Genomic DNA, 13,202 nt, shown 5'->3' on the forward strand with positions numbered 1-13,202 from the left:
TGACAAATGTGGAGCTTATAATTAACTTGACAAGGTTGATTGAGGATGATGGCTTGGAGATCTATTGGAGTTCAAAAAATATTTCATGAGGCATGATGTCGCAAATCGCAAGTTCATGGTCATCGTCAAACAATAAAAAGTATCGATCTCACGAGAATTATAATTTGAGTACCAATCTATGATGTGAAATTAGTTATCTAGAGAATCCAAAAGTTGTAAAAGTCTTGAGAAAACGGAGAAAATCGTGAGAGAAAAATTTTAGAGGAAAATCCGATGTTAAGAAGCGATCCTGAGACTTCAATTTCACCCCAATGATTGTAGACATTCAAATCTATATTTGGTTTCCTAATTCTCATTGATTGTTCACGTATGTAGACAATCTCAATTTACCCAACATGATCTTTTAGAACTACATCGGTGTATCTGCCCAAACACGATATCTACTTCTAGGGTGACATTGCTAAAGAACCACTTTCTCATGGAAGCGCTTGTCACGATGCACCACAATTCTTGATTTGTCTTCCCTTATTGCGTGACACCGAATCAAGACAGACCCATTAAACTTAGTGATTGGCTATATCCTTATGATAACTTGTACTACTTTCATGACTGAACCTCCCCCCCGGTCTTGTTATTCTACGAGATGGAGACTTAGGTTCACCTTTCGGCCTTTCCCTGCACTCCCTGGGATATTAAAATGTGTTTTTGACATCGAGTTCGTATATGTACAGTAGCGTCGGACCACAAACAATAGTTACTCCCTAATTCTAGAATCAAGATCACTACTACATGGACAAAAAGTTACAGCAAGATGATATAGTAAATATACTTTTACAATCCAAACTCTAGAGAAAAGAGAGAAAGACTTATTCTAGAGAAAAGAGAGAAATAAACTCTAGAGATTATGGAAGGAGGCATATTTTGGAGTGCTTGAACCTTCTCGGGATTGGTTTCGATTCCCCACTTAATTACAATGTATCTGAGAAATTTTTCTCTTGACTCCAAATAGACACTTATTGAGATTAAGCTTAAACTCTCAGTGTACAACACGCTCCCTCAATATTCGAGATCAGAGTCTCAAATTTAATATATTTGATTAAGATGTCATCCATGTACATCTCGATGTTCCTCTCGATTTGGTGCTTGAAGACTCGATCCATAAATCGTTGATAAGTTGCCCTTGCATTCTTTAAATTAAATGATATGACAATATAACAAAAGGTCCTGTTAGTCTGACATTTTATTTATCTTTGGAAGCCAACAGAATTTGGTGAGTCTTGATAGACATATAGATGCATATGAGTTCATATCCAGAGGTTGAATCTAATAGTTGAACAATGCGGAGGATAGGATAACAATCCTTTGAGTATGCCTTGTTGAGGTCTCGAAAATCGATGCATATCCTCTACTTTATTCCGGCTTAGACACTAGTACCACATTGGCGAACCAGGTTAGGAATTGAACCTCCGAGATGTGCTCTAATTCGATTAACTTGTTAATTTTGACCTGAATCACTTGATTATGCTCTGGTTAGAAATTTTGTTTCTTCTGCCGGACGGGTTGAACATCGAGAAGCATGATTAGTAGACGAGCCATCACAGTCGTAGAAACACCGGTAACATCTTTGGCCGACTAGGAAAAGACGTCATGGTTGCGCTAGAGATACACAATCAATTCTTGTTTAAGCCCCGAGAGGAGATTTGAGGCTACTCGAGTGACCCCGTCTAATGAGCCCCGAGTGAAAAATGTCGACGAATGAGTTATTGGTGAGTAGATGTTTATGTTGACTTTGACTTGGTCGTTGATCGCCTAGCAACAATGAGGACTAGTAGGGAGGCCCATTGGAGCCTGTATGGGTGAAAACAAGGAGAGGATTAGAATAACAACGGGGGTCCCCAATGTAGCGTTCAAATAAGTCTCCGATAGAGAGGAAGAAAGAAAGAACATTAGTTTAGGGTTTTGGATGAGTGTGTGTTGCGCCCGTAGGAGTAGACTATCTTTTATAGGGTTGCGACTATGCTTCTCGTGTTCTGAGATCTCCATTGACATTACTCATCTTTCTTGAAATAAATAACTACGTTGCCCCCTTTCATGGATTAATCAGCGACATTCTCCACGTGTTTTAGAAAATAACGGTTATGTTGTTCACATATTCAGTGAGCCATAGTTTATCCCCTTAATGGTCACAGATAACCTAGAATCAGGAATCATCCAGAGTCAGGGGCACTATGAAGTCAGAGATCACTCGAAATCGAGGGCGCCACAAAGTCGAAGACCACTCAGAATCAAGAGCGTCATGGAGTTGAGGTTGCTTACAGTCGAATTGCATGAAGTTGGGGTTACATGGAGTCCTGGCTGCTTGGAGTGGGAGATGGTCCAGCAGGAGTGATACGTAGTACCGTAGAATCAAGAACTCTCGGTTGACTTTGGTCGTTATCTAAACAAAACTATTTATCACCATCATCCAAAGCAGACACGAGGGACCGGGATGCGTCGGAGAGGAGAACCTTGTAAGATCTTAGTCTGTAGACAGCCACGCCAGCTCTAGAATACTCGGCTGCCGTCTCACTGGGGGAGTTCCGGAGGTTGGCGTACGGCCTTAGCGTGAGGCACTACGGAGAAGAGGACGCGAAGGAGCGGATTGGGGGAGGAGAATTGAAGCAGACCGAGAAATCCGACGGCAAAAAGAGAAGGAGAAGGCCGGAGTGTTGGAAAAAGAACTATTGGAGAAGAAATAAAAGGAAAAAATATGGGAGACAATAATATGGAGGAGGAGAATCTCTACGTGGAAGAGAAGAAGAATAAAACAAAATACTCAACTTGCTTCATTCAGTGAAAAGAAGTACATATTTATAGGCTTATTGGATAAACACTAATAATTTAGATTTTTTTTAATTCTATCTCTACGAAACTCTTATCTTTATCATGACAACTCAACAATTTTATCCTATCACAAAGTTAGTCAAACTTGTCACCTCATCCTTCTATCTTCACAAATTTTATCAACATCTAAAATTAAGTTTAATTTTCAACACCCCCTCTTAAACTTGATTTTGTAACTCCAAGCAAATATCGCATTTTGATGAAGTCTTCAAATTTGAGTGGCTTGGTAAAAACATCAGCAATTTGATCTTGAGACTTTATGTATTCCACTTGCACCTCTTTTCTTATAATACATTCTCTGATATAGTGAATGCGCGTATCAATGTGCTTGCTTCTATCATGGAAGACTGGATTTTTTGCTAGTGCTATTGTAGACTTGTTATCAACTCGAATCTTGGTTGCCTCTTCTTGTGGTAACCTTAACTCATTCAATAAATTTCTGAGCCAAATAACATGACAAACACATGAAGTTGCAGCCACATATTCCGCTTCACAAGTAGAAAGTGTGACAATAGGCTATTTTTTTGACATCCAAGTGAAAGCTGTATCTCCCATAAAGAACACAAATCCTGTAGTGCTCTTTCTATCGTCTATATCTCCACCCCAATCACTATCGCTATATCCTTCAAGTTTGAAGTGGTTAGATGTTGAATAAAGTAATCCAAAATATATCGTACCTTTAATATAGCGCAAAATTCTCTTAGCGATCTTAAGGTGGGTAGTAGTTGGATCTTCCATGTAGCGACTAACAAGTCCAACAGCATAAAGAATATCAGGCCTTGTGCACGTCAAGTATCGTAAACTTCCAATCAAACTCTTAAAAAATGTTGGATCAACTTTTTCTTCTTCATCATGTTTTGATAGCTTGACTCCACATTCTACTGGGGTATTCATAGACTTAATGTTATCCATCTTGAACTTCTTTAATATCTCTCTTGCATAACCTGCTTGTGAGATGAAGTTTCCATCTTCCCTTTGGTTCACCTCAATGCCCAGATAGTATGCCATGAGCCCAATATCAGTCATCTCAAACTCTTTAGTCATTGCTTTTTTAAATTCTCCAAACATATTTGGATTGCTTTCTGTGAAGATCAAGTCATCAACATAAATGCATACAATCAAAACATCTTTATCCTTACTTTGAATGTATAATGCATGTTCATAAGGACATTTGATGAAGCCTTTCTCTTGCAGGTACTTGTCTATTCGACTATTCCATGCCCTTGGTGCTTGCTTTAGCTCGTAAAAAGTCTTCTTCAATTTTAGAACTTGTCCTTTAACTTCATAACCTGATGGTTGCTGAATATAAACTTCTTCTTCGAGAACTCCATTTAAAAAAGCAGATTTTACATCCATTTGATGTATTTTTCACTTATTTTGAGCTGCCAAAGCAATGATTAGTCTGATAGTTTCTAATCGAGCAACGGGAGCGAATACCTCATCATAATCAATGCCAGATCTTTGACTGTAGCCTTTTGCCACCAATCTTGCTTTATATCTTTCAACTTTTCCTTTGGCATTCTTCTTTATTTTGTACACCCACTTCACACCAATCGCCTTATGTCCTTTAGGAAGTGCAGTTAACTCCCATGTGTCATTCTTTTCTATCGCCTTGATTTCATCATCCATCGCATCTTTCCACCTTTTGCTCTTTATAGCTTCTTGGAAATCTTGATTTTCAGTTACCTCATAAATGTCTCGTAAGCTTCTAAAGCGTGGTATTCTCTCACTTGAAGTTGATGCAGATGAATTTCCTTGAGTACTTGATGTTGGTGTTACTAGTGGAGTAGTAGGTTCCTCTCTTGTTTGCTCCACCCTTAGTTGCTCCACATCTTCTTCTTCAAAGCACGGGAAGAAGTTGTAATCTTCATTTTGAGATTCCCAATTCCATTCTTCTTTTTCATTAAATATGACATCTCGGCTGATGATTGTCTTCCCAGTATCTGGATTGTATAGCTTATACCCTTTTGAGTTAGTATCATAACCAATAAAAATAAACTTCTTACTTTTATCATCCAATTTGCTTCTTGATTGATCAGGCACATGAACGTGGGCTATACTTCCAAAAATTTTTAGATGAGAAATCCCAGGCTTCCTTTCGCTCCATGTTTCTTGTGGTGTCTTGCCCCCACACACTCCTTGTTGGTGATCGGTTGGATAAGTATACTGCACATGCAACCGCTGCTGCCCAAAGTTCCTTTGGTAGCCTCTTACTTTTGAGAATGCTCCTTGTCATGTCAAGGATAGTTCGATTCTTTCTTTTTGCCACTCCATTTTGTTGAGGGGATCTTGGAACTGTCAAGGGTCGTCGTATTCCGTTGGCTTCACAAAATTCTTGAAACTCCTTTGAGGTAAATTCTCCTCCTCGATCAGAACGCATAGCTTTGACCTCGAGACCGCTCTCCTTTTCTATGGTAGCTTTAAATTTCTTGAATATGCCGAAGACCTCCGATTTTTGTTCAAGAAGTATACCCAAGTTTTTCGAGAAAAATCATCTATGAAAAGAATAAAATAATTACTCTTACCCAGTGAACTTGGCTTTATCGGACCGCAAACATCTGTATGTATAAGTTCAAGAGGCTTTTGAGCTCTTGAACTTGACTCCTTTGGAAAACTTCTTCTAAATTGCTTTCCACGTAGACATGCTTCACAAACTTGATCAGGATGTTTGATGCAAGGTAGTCCTCTCACCATCTCTTTCTTTGAAAGCAGTTCTAGTCCTCCAAAATTGAGATGTCCAAATCGAAGATGTCATAGCCAAGTGATGTCTTTGTAACAAGCTTTGAGACAATTGACAGCATCATTTTGAATATTAAGTAAGAACATTCTATTTTTTGACATAGGCACCTTAGCAATTAAGCAACCAATATGATCTTTCAAGATGAGCATACCATCTTTTAGATGAATATCATATCCTTTTGCCAAAAGTTGTCCTAAGCTTAGGATGTTGCTCTTCACATTTGGCATAAAGAAAATATTTGAGATAAATTCATGTTTTCCATTCTTTAAACGGATGAGAATGTTACCTTTGTCTTTTACCTCAATCTTTGATTCATCTCCGAAGGATACATTACCACCAACTGATTCATCAAGCTCTACGAACATGTTTCTTTTGCCGCACATATGATTGCTTGCACCACAACACCAGTGTCGAGATACCAAATTGTATCTTCTTCTCTTTCATTATCTTTATACGCTAGCAGTAGGGTGTCATCTTCTTCTTTTCTTTCTTCCATATAATTTGCTCTTTCATATACTTTATTCTTGGGCAATCTACATTCTTTTGCATAATGCCCAAATTTGTCACAATTGTAGCACTTAACTTGAGATTTATCGTACCTCGAGTTTGTGTACCCTCTTCCACGTCCTCTTGTTGAATGTTCTCCTGTTTCATTGTTGTTGTTGGAAATCCATCCTTGCTTATTAGAACAGCCTCGTCCATATCAACGACCTCTTCCACGTTGACTTCTATTGTTACTGGAACTTTCATCTTTCTTTGTCGGTTGAAGAGTCGTCTTTAGGAGTTGTTGAGTAATTTCTTCATTTATCTTCTTCTTTTTTTCATAGGCTTGTAATGAACCCAGGAGTTGCTCAATCGTCATGACTTGTAGATCCTTGGTCTCTTCGATGATGGTTGTAATGCTATCAAATTTTGAATCCAATGATCGAAGAATTTTCTCAATAATAGTTACTTCTTCTAGTTTCTCACCATTTCTCTTTAGTTGATTGAAAATGGTAGAGACTCTAGAAAAATTATCTGATACTAACTCACGTTCTTTTATACGAAGAGTATCAAATTGACTTCTTAATGTCTGAAGTCGTACCTTTTTTACCTTTTCTTCTCCTTGATATGAGACTTGAAACTTTTCCCATGCTTGCTTGGCTGAAGTAGCACTTGAAATCTTCTCAAAACCATCCTCATCTAAAGCTTGATAAATGAGGAAGAGAGTCTTCTTGTCTCTCTTTCTTAAATCTCTCAGACTGTCTTTTTTTAGTTGAAGATAACGTCGAGTCATCACGAGGCTCAACATAGTCTTTTTCTATAACTTCCCAAACATCATGAGCTCCAAGAAGTGCCTTCATCTTGATACTCCAATTGTCATAATTACTCGCTTTGAGTACTGGAACTTGGAAGGGAATCATACCTCCATTAGCCATGGTTCTGATACCACTTTGTTGGAAAAAGAACTATTGGAGAAGAAATAAAAGGAAAAATATGAGAGACAATAATATGGAGGAGGAGAATCTCTACGTGGAAGAGAAGAAGAATAAAATAAAATACTCAACTTGCTTCATTCAGTGAAAAGAAGTATATATTTAAAGGTTTATTGGATAAACACTAATAATTTAGATTTTTTTTTTAATTTTATCTCTACGAAACTCTTATTTTTATCATGACAACTTAACAATTTTATCCTATCACAAAGTTAGTGAAATTTACCACCTCATCCTTCTATCTTCATAAATTTTATCAACATTTAAAATCATAAATTTTATCAACATTTAAAATCAAGTTTAATTTTCAACAGAAAGAGTGAGGAGCAGAGAAAGTGATGAAGCGGGCATCGGAAGAGCAGTCCGAGTGGAAGGGAAGGTGAGCCAGTAGCTACAGATAGTGAGCTTTGAAGCCATGGCGTTCTGGTCCTCGCTCCGCCACGTGGACAAAAAAACTAACTTGGAGATCATCCTGGTCCGGTCGAGCCAATCCGAACTTCCAGGCCCACCGTATCGGCATAAATATAAAAGTAGTATTTTATTTAGAGTAAATGCTCTTCATCTTTTCTCAAATATTCAAATTTAGGCCTTGTTTATTTGGGAGGACGAAATAAAACAAATCAGTACTATACTGGAACAGGATGAAGAAAGAAAATGATTATTAATCTCTCAGCAAGGAGATTGAACTTCAAGCAAAAATAAAACCCTGTGAATCTGATTTCTTTTTTGGATAGTTAAAGATCTACAACCTTCTATCTGTCAATCCTTCTGGTGCACAATCACTAAGACAAGGATGCAATGTATGCATTCACTTTCTCGTTCATGCTCCTCGACAAAAACTTCATGCAAATGGGTGGATTCACCTTAGCAAGAGCAAGCACCGATTGCGGAAGAGTCCATATCCCATCGCCACAAATCAGACCTGAAGCCACTGCTGGACCAAATGCATCTGCTTTGGCCTTGTTGATCTTCTGCCAGATGAACAAAACCAAGCTTCCTACACACATGTCAATGACAAAGTAGCATCCCAAGGAGAATGGTATTGCCATCGCAATTGGAAGAGGTATAAAGCTTGCAATCTTCTCCCCCACGATGTCTCGTATTGCATTGATGACGATCGCGGCAGCAAAGAAAATGAAGCAGAGAGTGAGGCAGTGTTTTGGCAGTGATGAGAAGCCGTCAACTCCCATTACAGCCATGTTACGGTAAACAATAGCACTGGCTGAAGGGTATTCTGATCCAGGCAGACCAATGTCTTTGAACGCATTCAGTAACAACCAGAAGACCGAAGGAGCAATCACACAGCCCATGGCTGTGCCGATCACTTGACTAATAAACATGGACCTGGGAGAGGCCAGAGTCAAGTACCCTGTCTTGAAGTCCTGCATGAGGTCGGATGCAGTGGACACGATGCTCATCATGACACCACAAGCAGCAAGGCTTGCAAGAATACCGCCGTGGGAAGCACCGGCCCACGCACCGATGATGAAAATCGCAAGCTTCCCATAAGTTGAGGCGAGCGACCAGTCAGTAAGGCCTGCGCCATAGGCATTGCAGAATGCCAGCACCGGTGCAAATATGTAGAGCACCAACACATGGTACCACTTCAGTTGTGGATAAATGTGGGGTATTGTGACAATGGAGATAATTGCAACAGCTATGTAACCTCCATAAGCAATTGGTTTGGGGATTTGGTCGCTGAGAAAGAGTTCGGTGCGACGCTTATCGTCGAAGGAAACAGGTGATGTATCATAAGCTGAAGGGCCATCAGAAAACACCTGTGCATTCACAGTGTTTTTGTTCTTGATTTCAGACACTAAGGCGATTATGGTCTTGCCGAAAACTTTGAACAAGTTGTAGAGTCCATCTCCCAGGATCGAGGCAATAGCTATAAAGACCTGGAAAATAGTATATGCAAAAGCATAAATTGTAAGAGACTGTTCTAACTTCAAAAACAATGATTAAACTTGATTTAATTAGGACAATCACATGATACTTAATGGACCAAAATGCATGATCATCTGTTTGACCAGCCATCTTCAGGAATCTGAGTAAAAGAGAAACAATACCCGGTAACCATGCAAACCATGAAGACTGGATTGGGGGAGATCAGCTGGATACCAGCTTCCTTTCTTAGCATCTATAAGAGGCCACATAATTCCCCACGAGAGGATGCCACCCAAGAGAACAGATACGTTCACAAGGTAGGGAGAAATCATCCCAACCCCAACATAAGTAGCCGAAAAATCAATATAAAACCTGCAAGGTGTGAATTCATGATGTCGACAAGAAGTAATCCCCTGTGTTTTCAGCATTAATTCTCTTTCAAAAGTAAACAGTACTAGACTAGGAAGATTAAATTTACAGAGACTCGCATTTATAAAATTCATCCATACTTGTTTTGGTATGCTTCGAGGCCTAATGTAGGGAATGAAGCAAATCCACAATTGTCTCCAGCAGTGTAGAACCACTGGAAGAGGCCCCACAGAAAGCTGCACACAAAAAACTTCCCCAACATTTTCACCTGTTTCCTGCAAAAAATTTACAGTTTTCTGACATAACCTCGATGAGAAATCAGAAAGCATAATTTTAAGATTATCATACTTCACTAGCTTAGCTCCACTAGGAGTATGGAAGCTGTTGATAAGGTGTGCTGTTGCAGTTCCAGTAGGATAGGTCAGTTTGTAGTCAATGATCATGACCTAAGAACAACCTTTCGATTAGTATACAAACATAAAACATGGTCCAAATACAATATTTTCTACTTGAATGAGGTTTTGCACCACTGGACTAATTATTTATTGTGGATTGAAAGACTTATGCACGAGAAACTGATCATTCATTGGCCAAACGTGCTAAGTTAGATACAATACCTTTCTCATGGGTACAAGGGAGAACAACCCTGGGAAACTAACAATAAAGAGGAATCCAATCATCCATCCAAGCTTAGGATTCTTTATGTTCTGTGCATAATTAGCTTCTGTTGATCGCGTGGCAATCGCTTCACTCATGGCAAACAGGTAAGTTCCAAACCCCCCTGCTCATGTAAGTCTGTAAGATATCAATTCAGCTAATAGCCTAACATTTCTATCACAAATGACTAAAAACAAATAAGTAGAGAAAATACAACAATCACTGGAGTCATACATTGATCGGAGTTGTAGAATAACATTTATGGAAGAAACTAGTTTGTTTAACACAACCATCAGCCTCATAAAGAAAACTTTGTATGATTCATCAAACTTGCAGAATTTTTTTTCTCTCTCAGACACTTGCAGAATAACTCGAAATCAATGTAAATAGAAATAGGAAATTGTGATCTGAGAAAAAAGAGAAGGGGAGGGAAAACGATAATAACATGAAATTTAACAATAGTAACTTAACTTTAATTCAAGAAAAATGAAGAAGAAAAGGAAGAAGAATGGCAGGGAGGAATACCGCTGGAGGCGATGCCAGAGGTAGCGACGACGCAGGTCTGGACGACGGTATTCTCCTGTCGGGTGAAGGGACGGTGGAGGAGGCCGGCGCGTGCAAGCGCTGCCGTCCAGGTTTTGACGAAGAAGAAGCCGAGCAGGCCGGCGGAGACATTGAGGGAGGGGATGACGCCAGTCGTGAGACTGAGCTTTATCACTATCACGCTAAACAGCACCCCCAGAAGCAGGCTCACCGCGAACGCCCGCACCGTCAGCTGCTCCCTCCACGTGGGCACCGGCTTGCCGTCGAACTCCCTCTCGACGGACGCCGCCGTCGCTTCCTCCTCATCGCCGTCCGACCTCCCCCTCCTCCTCCTCGCCGCGCCGCCACCACCACCACCACCCTCCGGATTCTCCTCAATCGTACTCTTCCACTCCAGCTCCTCCCCCTCCACAGCGCCCATGATCCCCCTCTCCGCCTAGCCCGATGAATGCTCTTCTCCGATTTGGGCTCCGATCGGAAGGGCGTGGTCAGGGACGGAGAGCGAGCGGTTCAAATAGAAGCGGGAGTGGAGCCCCGATCGGGTCTGGCTGCAGCACAGCGCGCCTTCTCGGAGGTTGACTTTTCCCTGAAACATACAGCCACCGCGCCTTCTCAGTTTTCTAAATATTTAAGTTAAATATTTACTCCCGGTTTAAATAAAAAATTCAGTCCGATCGGAGCATTTTCGAATTATTTTGATGGTTTGTGAAAATTTGTTACATGTTAGATGGCATAAATTAAATACCGATGTCAATTAAAAAAAATTATACAAATAACAAGAGTTCAATTTTCATTCAACGTAAATAAATACCTACTGCGTTCCAATTACGTGTGGTACTGGACCATATCGATAACGTAACCATCTGTGCTATTTATGATTCAGATCACAGTTCATCGTCAGTTCGACCGTTTATAGTTATTCTCCCTGGCGATACGTGTGATGTATAGTTTATAGTTATTATTTATATTTTATATTTTTTAAAGAAAATATTAACTATAATAGATTAGATAAATAGATTGATTTATAAATGGAAAATTACCTTATATTGTGGCTACCGAGTATCGAGTTGGTTAAAAGATTATAACTTTACTATAATGGAGTGATATCATATTAGAAAATAATTAATATATGTTGGTAACTAACTCCAATAGGGAGTTGGAGTAATATCGTATTAAAAAAATAACTAATATACGTTGAATCAATATTATTAAAATATTATAAATACTATTAAATAAAATAAATTTATTTTAATGAAAGTCTTGGTATTTATTTGCGTGGTTGTTTGAATAAATCTTAGAATTAATTTTTAGAGGGTATAAAATGTATTATTAAGACATATGTATAGATGGGTCTTATAGTATTTATCACCCTATCAAAAGGTATAGGGTCTATATGCACATACACATAACATATTCATTTTCTCACCATTTTAATTTTATTTATACAATTTAAATAATAATTGATCCTGTCCAAACGCTGAGTCGACGGACGCTGGGAACGTGGCGCTCTCCGCTATCTCTGGCTGGTGACGTGGATCTTTACCACTACCTGCAAAGAAGTCGGGCCTGGAGGAGTTTCCCAGCGACAACCCTTCGACGCTCAAGTCAGGCAAGAGGAAAACGATGAAGTAACCCCAAAGATGAGAGATCACGTACCTCCGGCGAATTCTGAAGGCTCTTATATAGAGCTGTGGGCAGAGGCGGAGCTAGGGTATTGGTTTAGTGTAGGCAATTGCAACGGTAACGGACATGCTACGGAGGGTACCTCGTCCAGTTCCGACAGCAGTCCAACAGTAGTGAAGCAACTAAAGTTCTCCGCTTTACAAGTCATGTTATCGTATATCTTGCTAAAATTTGTTTTGCATCATCTGCCTAATTTTTTTTGGGCATCATCTACCTAATTTTTTTTTCTTATACTTGTAAAGAAAACACAATAAGAAAAGAAGTGTATCAACATGTATCTTACTTTTGGCATACTGCATATGCTTGTTATGCTGTTTAGTTAGGAAAAAGTAAATACTAGAGGAGAGAATCATAAAATTAAGGGTGGTTTCGGTGCCTTAGGTCCAGCAACAGAAAAAATAAATGTAAAAAATTAATATTTTTGTTCAATAATATATTTGAAGTGCAATGAAATTTTATAGAGAATTTGGAATTGCAAAAAATGTTTTTAACATGCATCAAATATTGTTGTAACAAGATAAAATGAACAAGTACTTTTTCTTTTTTGTGTCATCTTGCATCATCTATTTTTTTCTTAGGTTGTGTTAATAATACTTTTTAAGTGGGTCATGGCTCAGTGTGGGCAGCTGTCCACACTGGGCCTGTGCTGGCTCCGCCCATGGCTGTGGAGAGGATTATGCACACCTACCGAGGCGTACACGTGTCCTTTACCATACCTTAGTATGGGCTTACCAGAGGAGCATGTCTGACACCATACTGCTACAGTCCGAGCACCTCTCTGATGGGACAGCAGAACCTTCCGTAGTAGGCTTCTGCGTATGGCTTGGTCGTCGAACATGCCTGTTGTCAGAAGATATTCCCCAATGTCCCCTTGTCCTTGTCTCCTTTTTCCCCGAGCCGAGCGTCCATCCGCTCGGCAGGCATCGATCCGACCGGGCGTAGATATCGGTCTGACCGGGAAGATT

General features: G+C 39.6%; 1 protein-coding gene across 1 annotated transcript; it reads right to left on the reverse strand.

Moving 5' to 3' along the window:
- Window positions 1–7,880: 7,880 nt before the first annotated feature.
- On the reverse strand, window positions 7,881–10,975 carry LOC122010857 (probable metal-nicotianamine transporter YSL14). Its single transcript, XM_042567327.1, has 6 exons — window positions 10,537–10,975; window positions 9,972–10,135; window positions 9,703–9,800; window positions 9,495–9,629; window positions 9,168–9,357; window positions 7,881–8,996 (listed from the first exon to the last, which is right to left on the reverse strand). Exons 1-6 carry the CDS (start codon window positions 10,973–10,975, stop codon window positions 7,881–7,883), a joined length of 2,142 nt encoding a protein of 713 aa, XP_042423261.1.
- Window positions 10,976–13,202: the final 2,227 nt, after the last annotated feature.

Source organism: Zingiber officinale, chromosome 8A (genome assembly GCF_018446385.1).
Source record: "Zingiber officinale cultivar Zhangliang chromosome 8A, Zo_v1.1, whole genome shotgun sequence".
Classification (NCBI taxonomy): domain Eukaryota; kingdom Viridiplantae; phylum Streptophyta; class Magnoliopsida; order Zingiberales; family Zingiberaceae; genus Zingiber; species Zingiber officinale.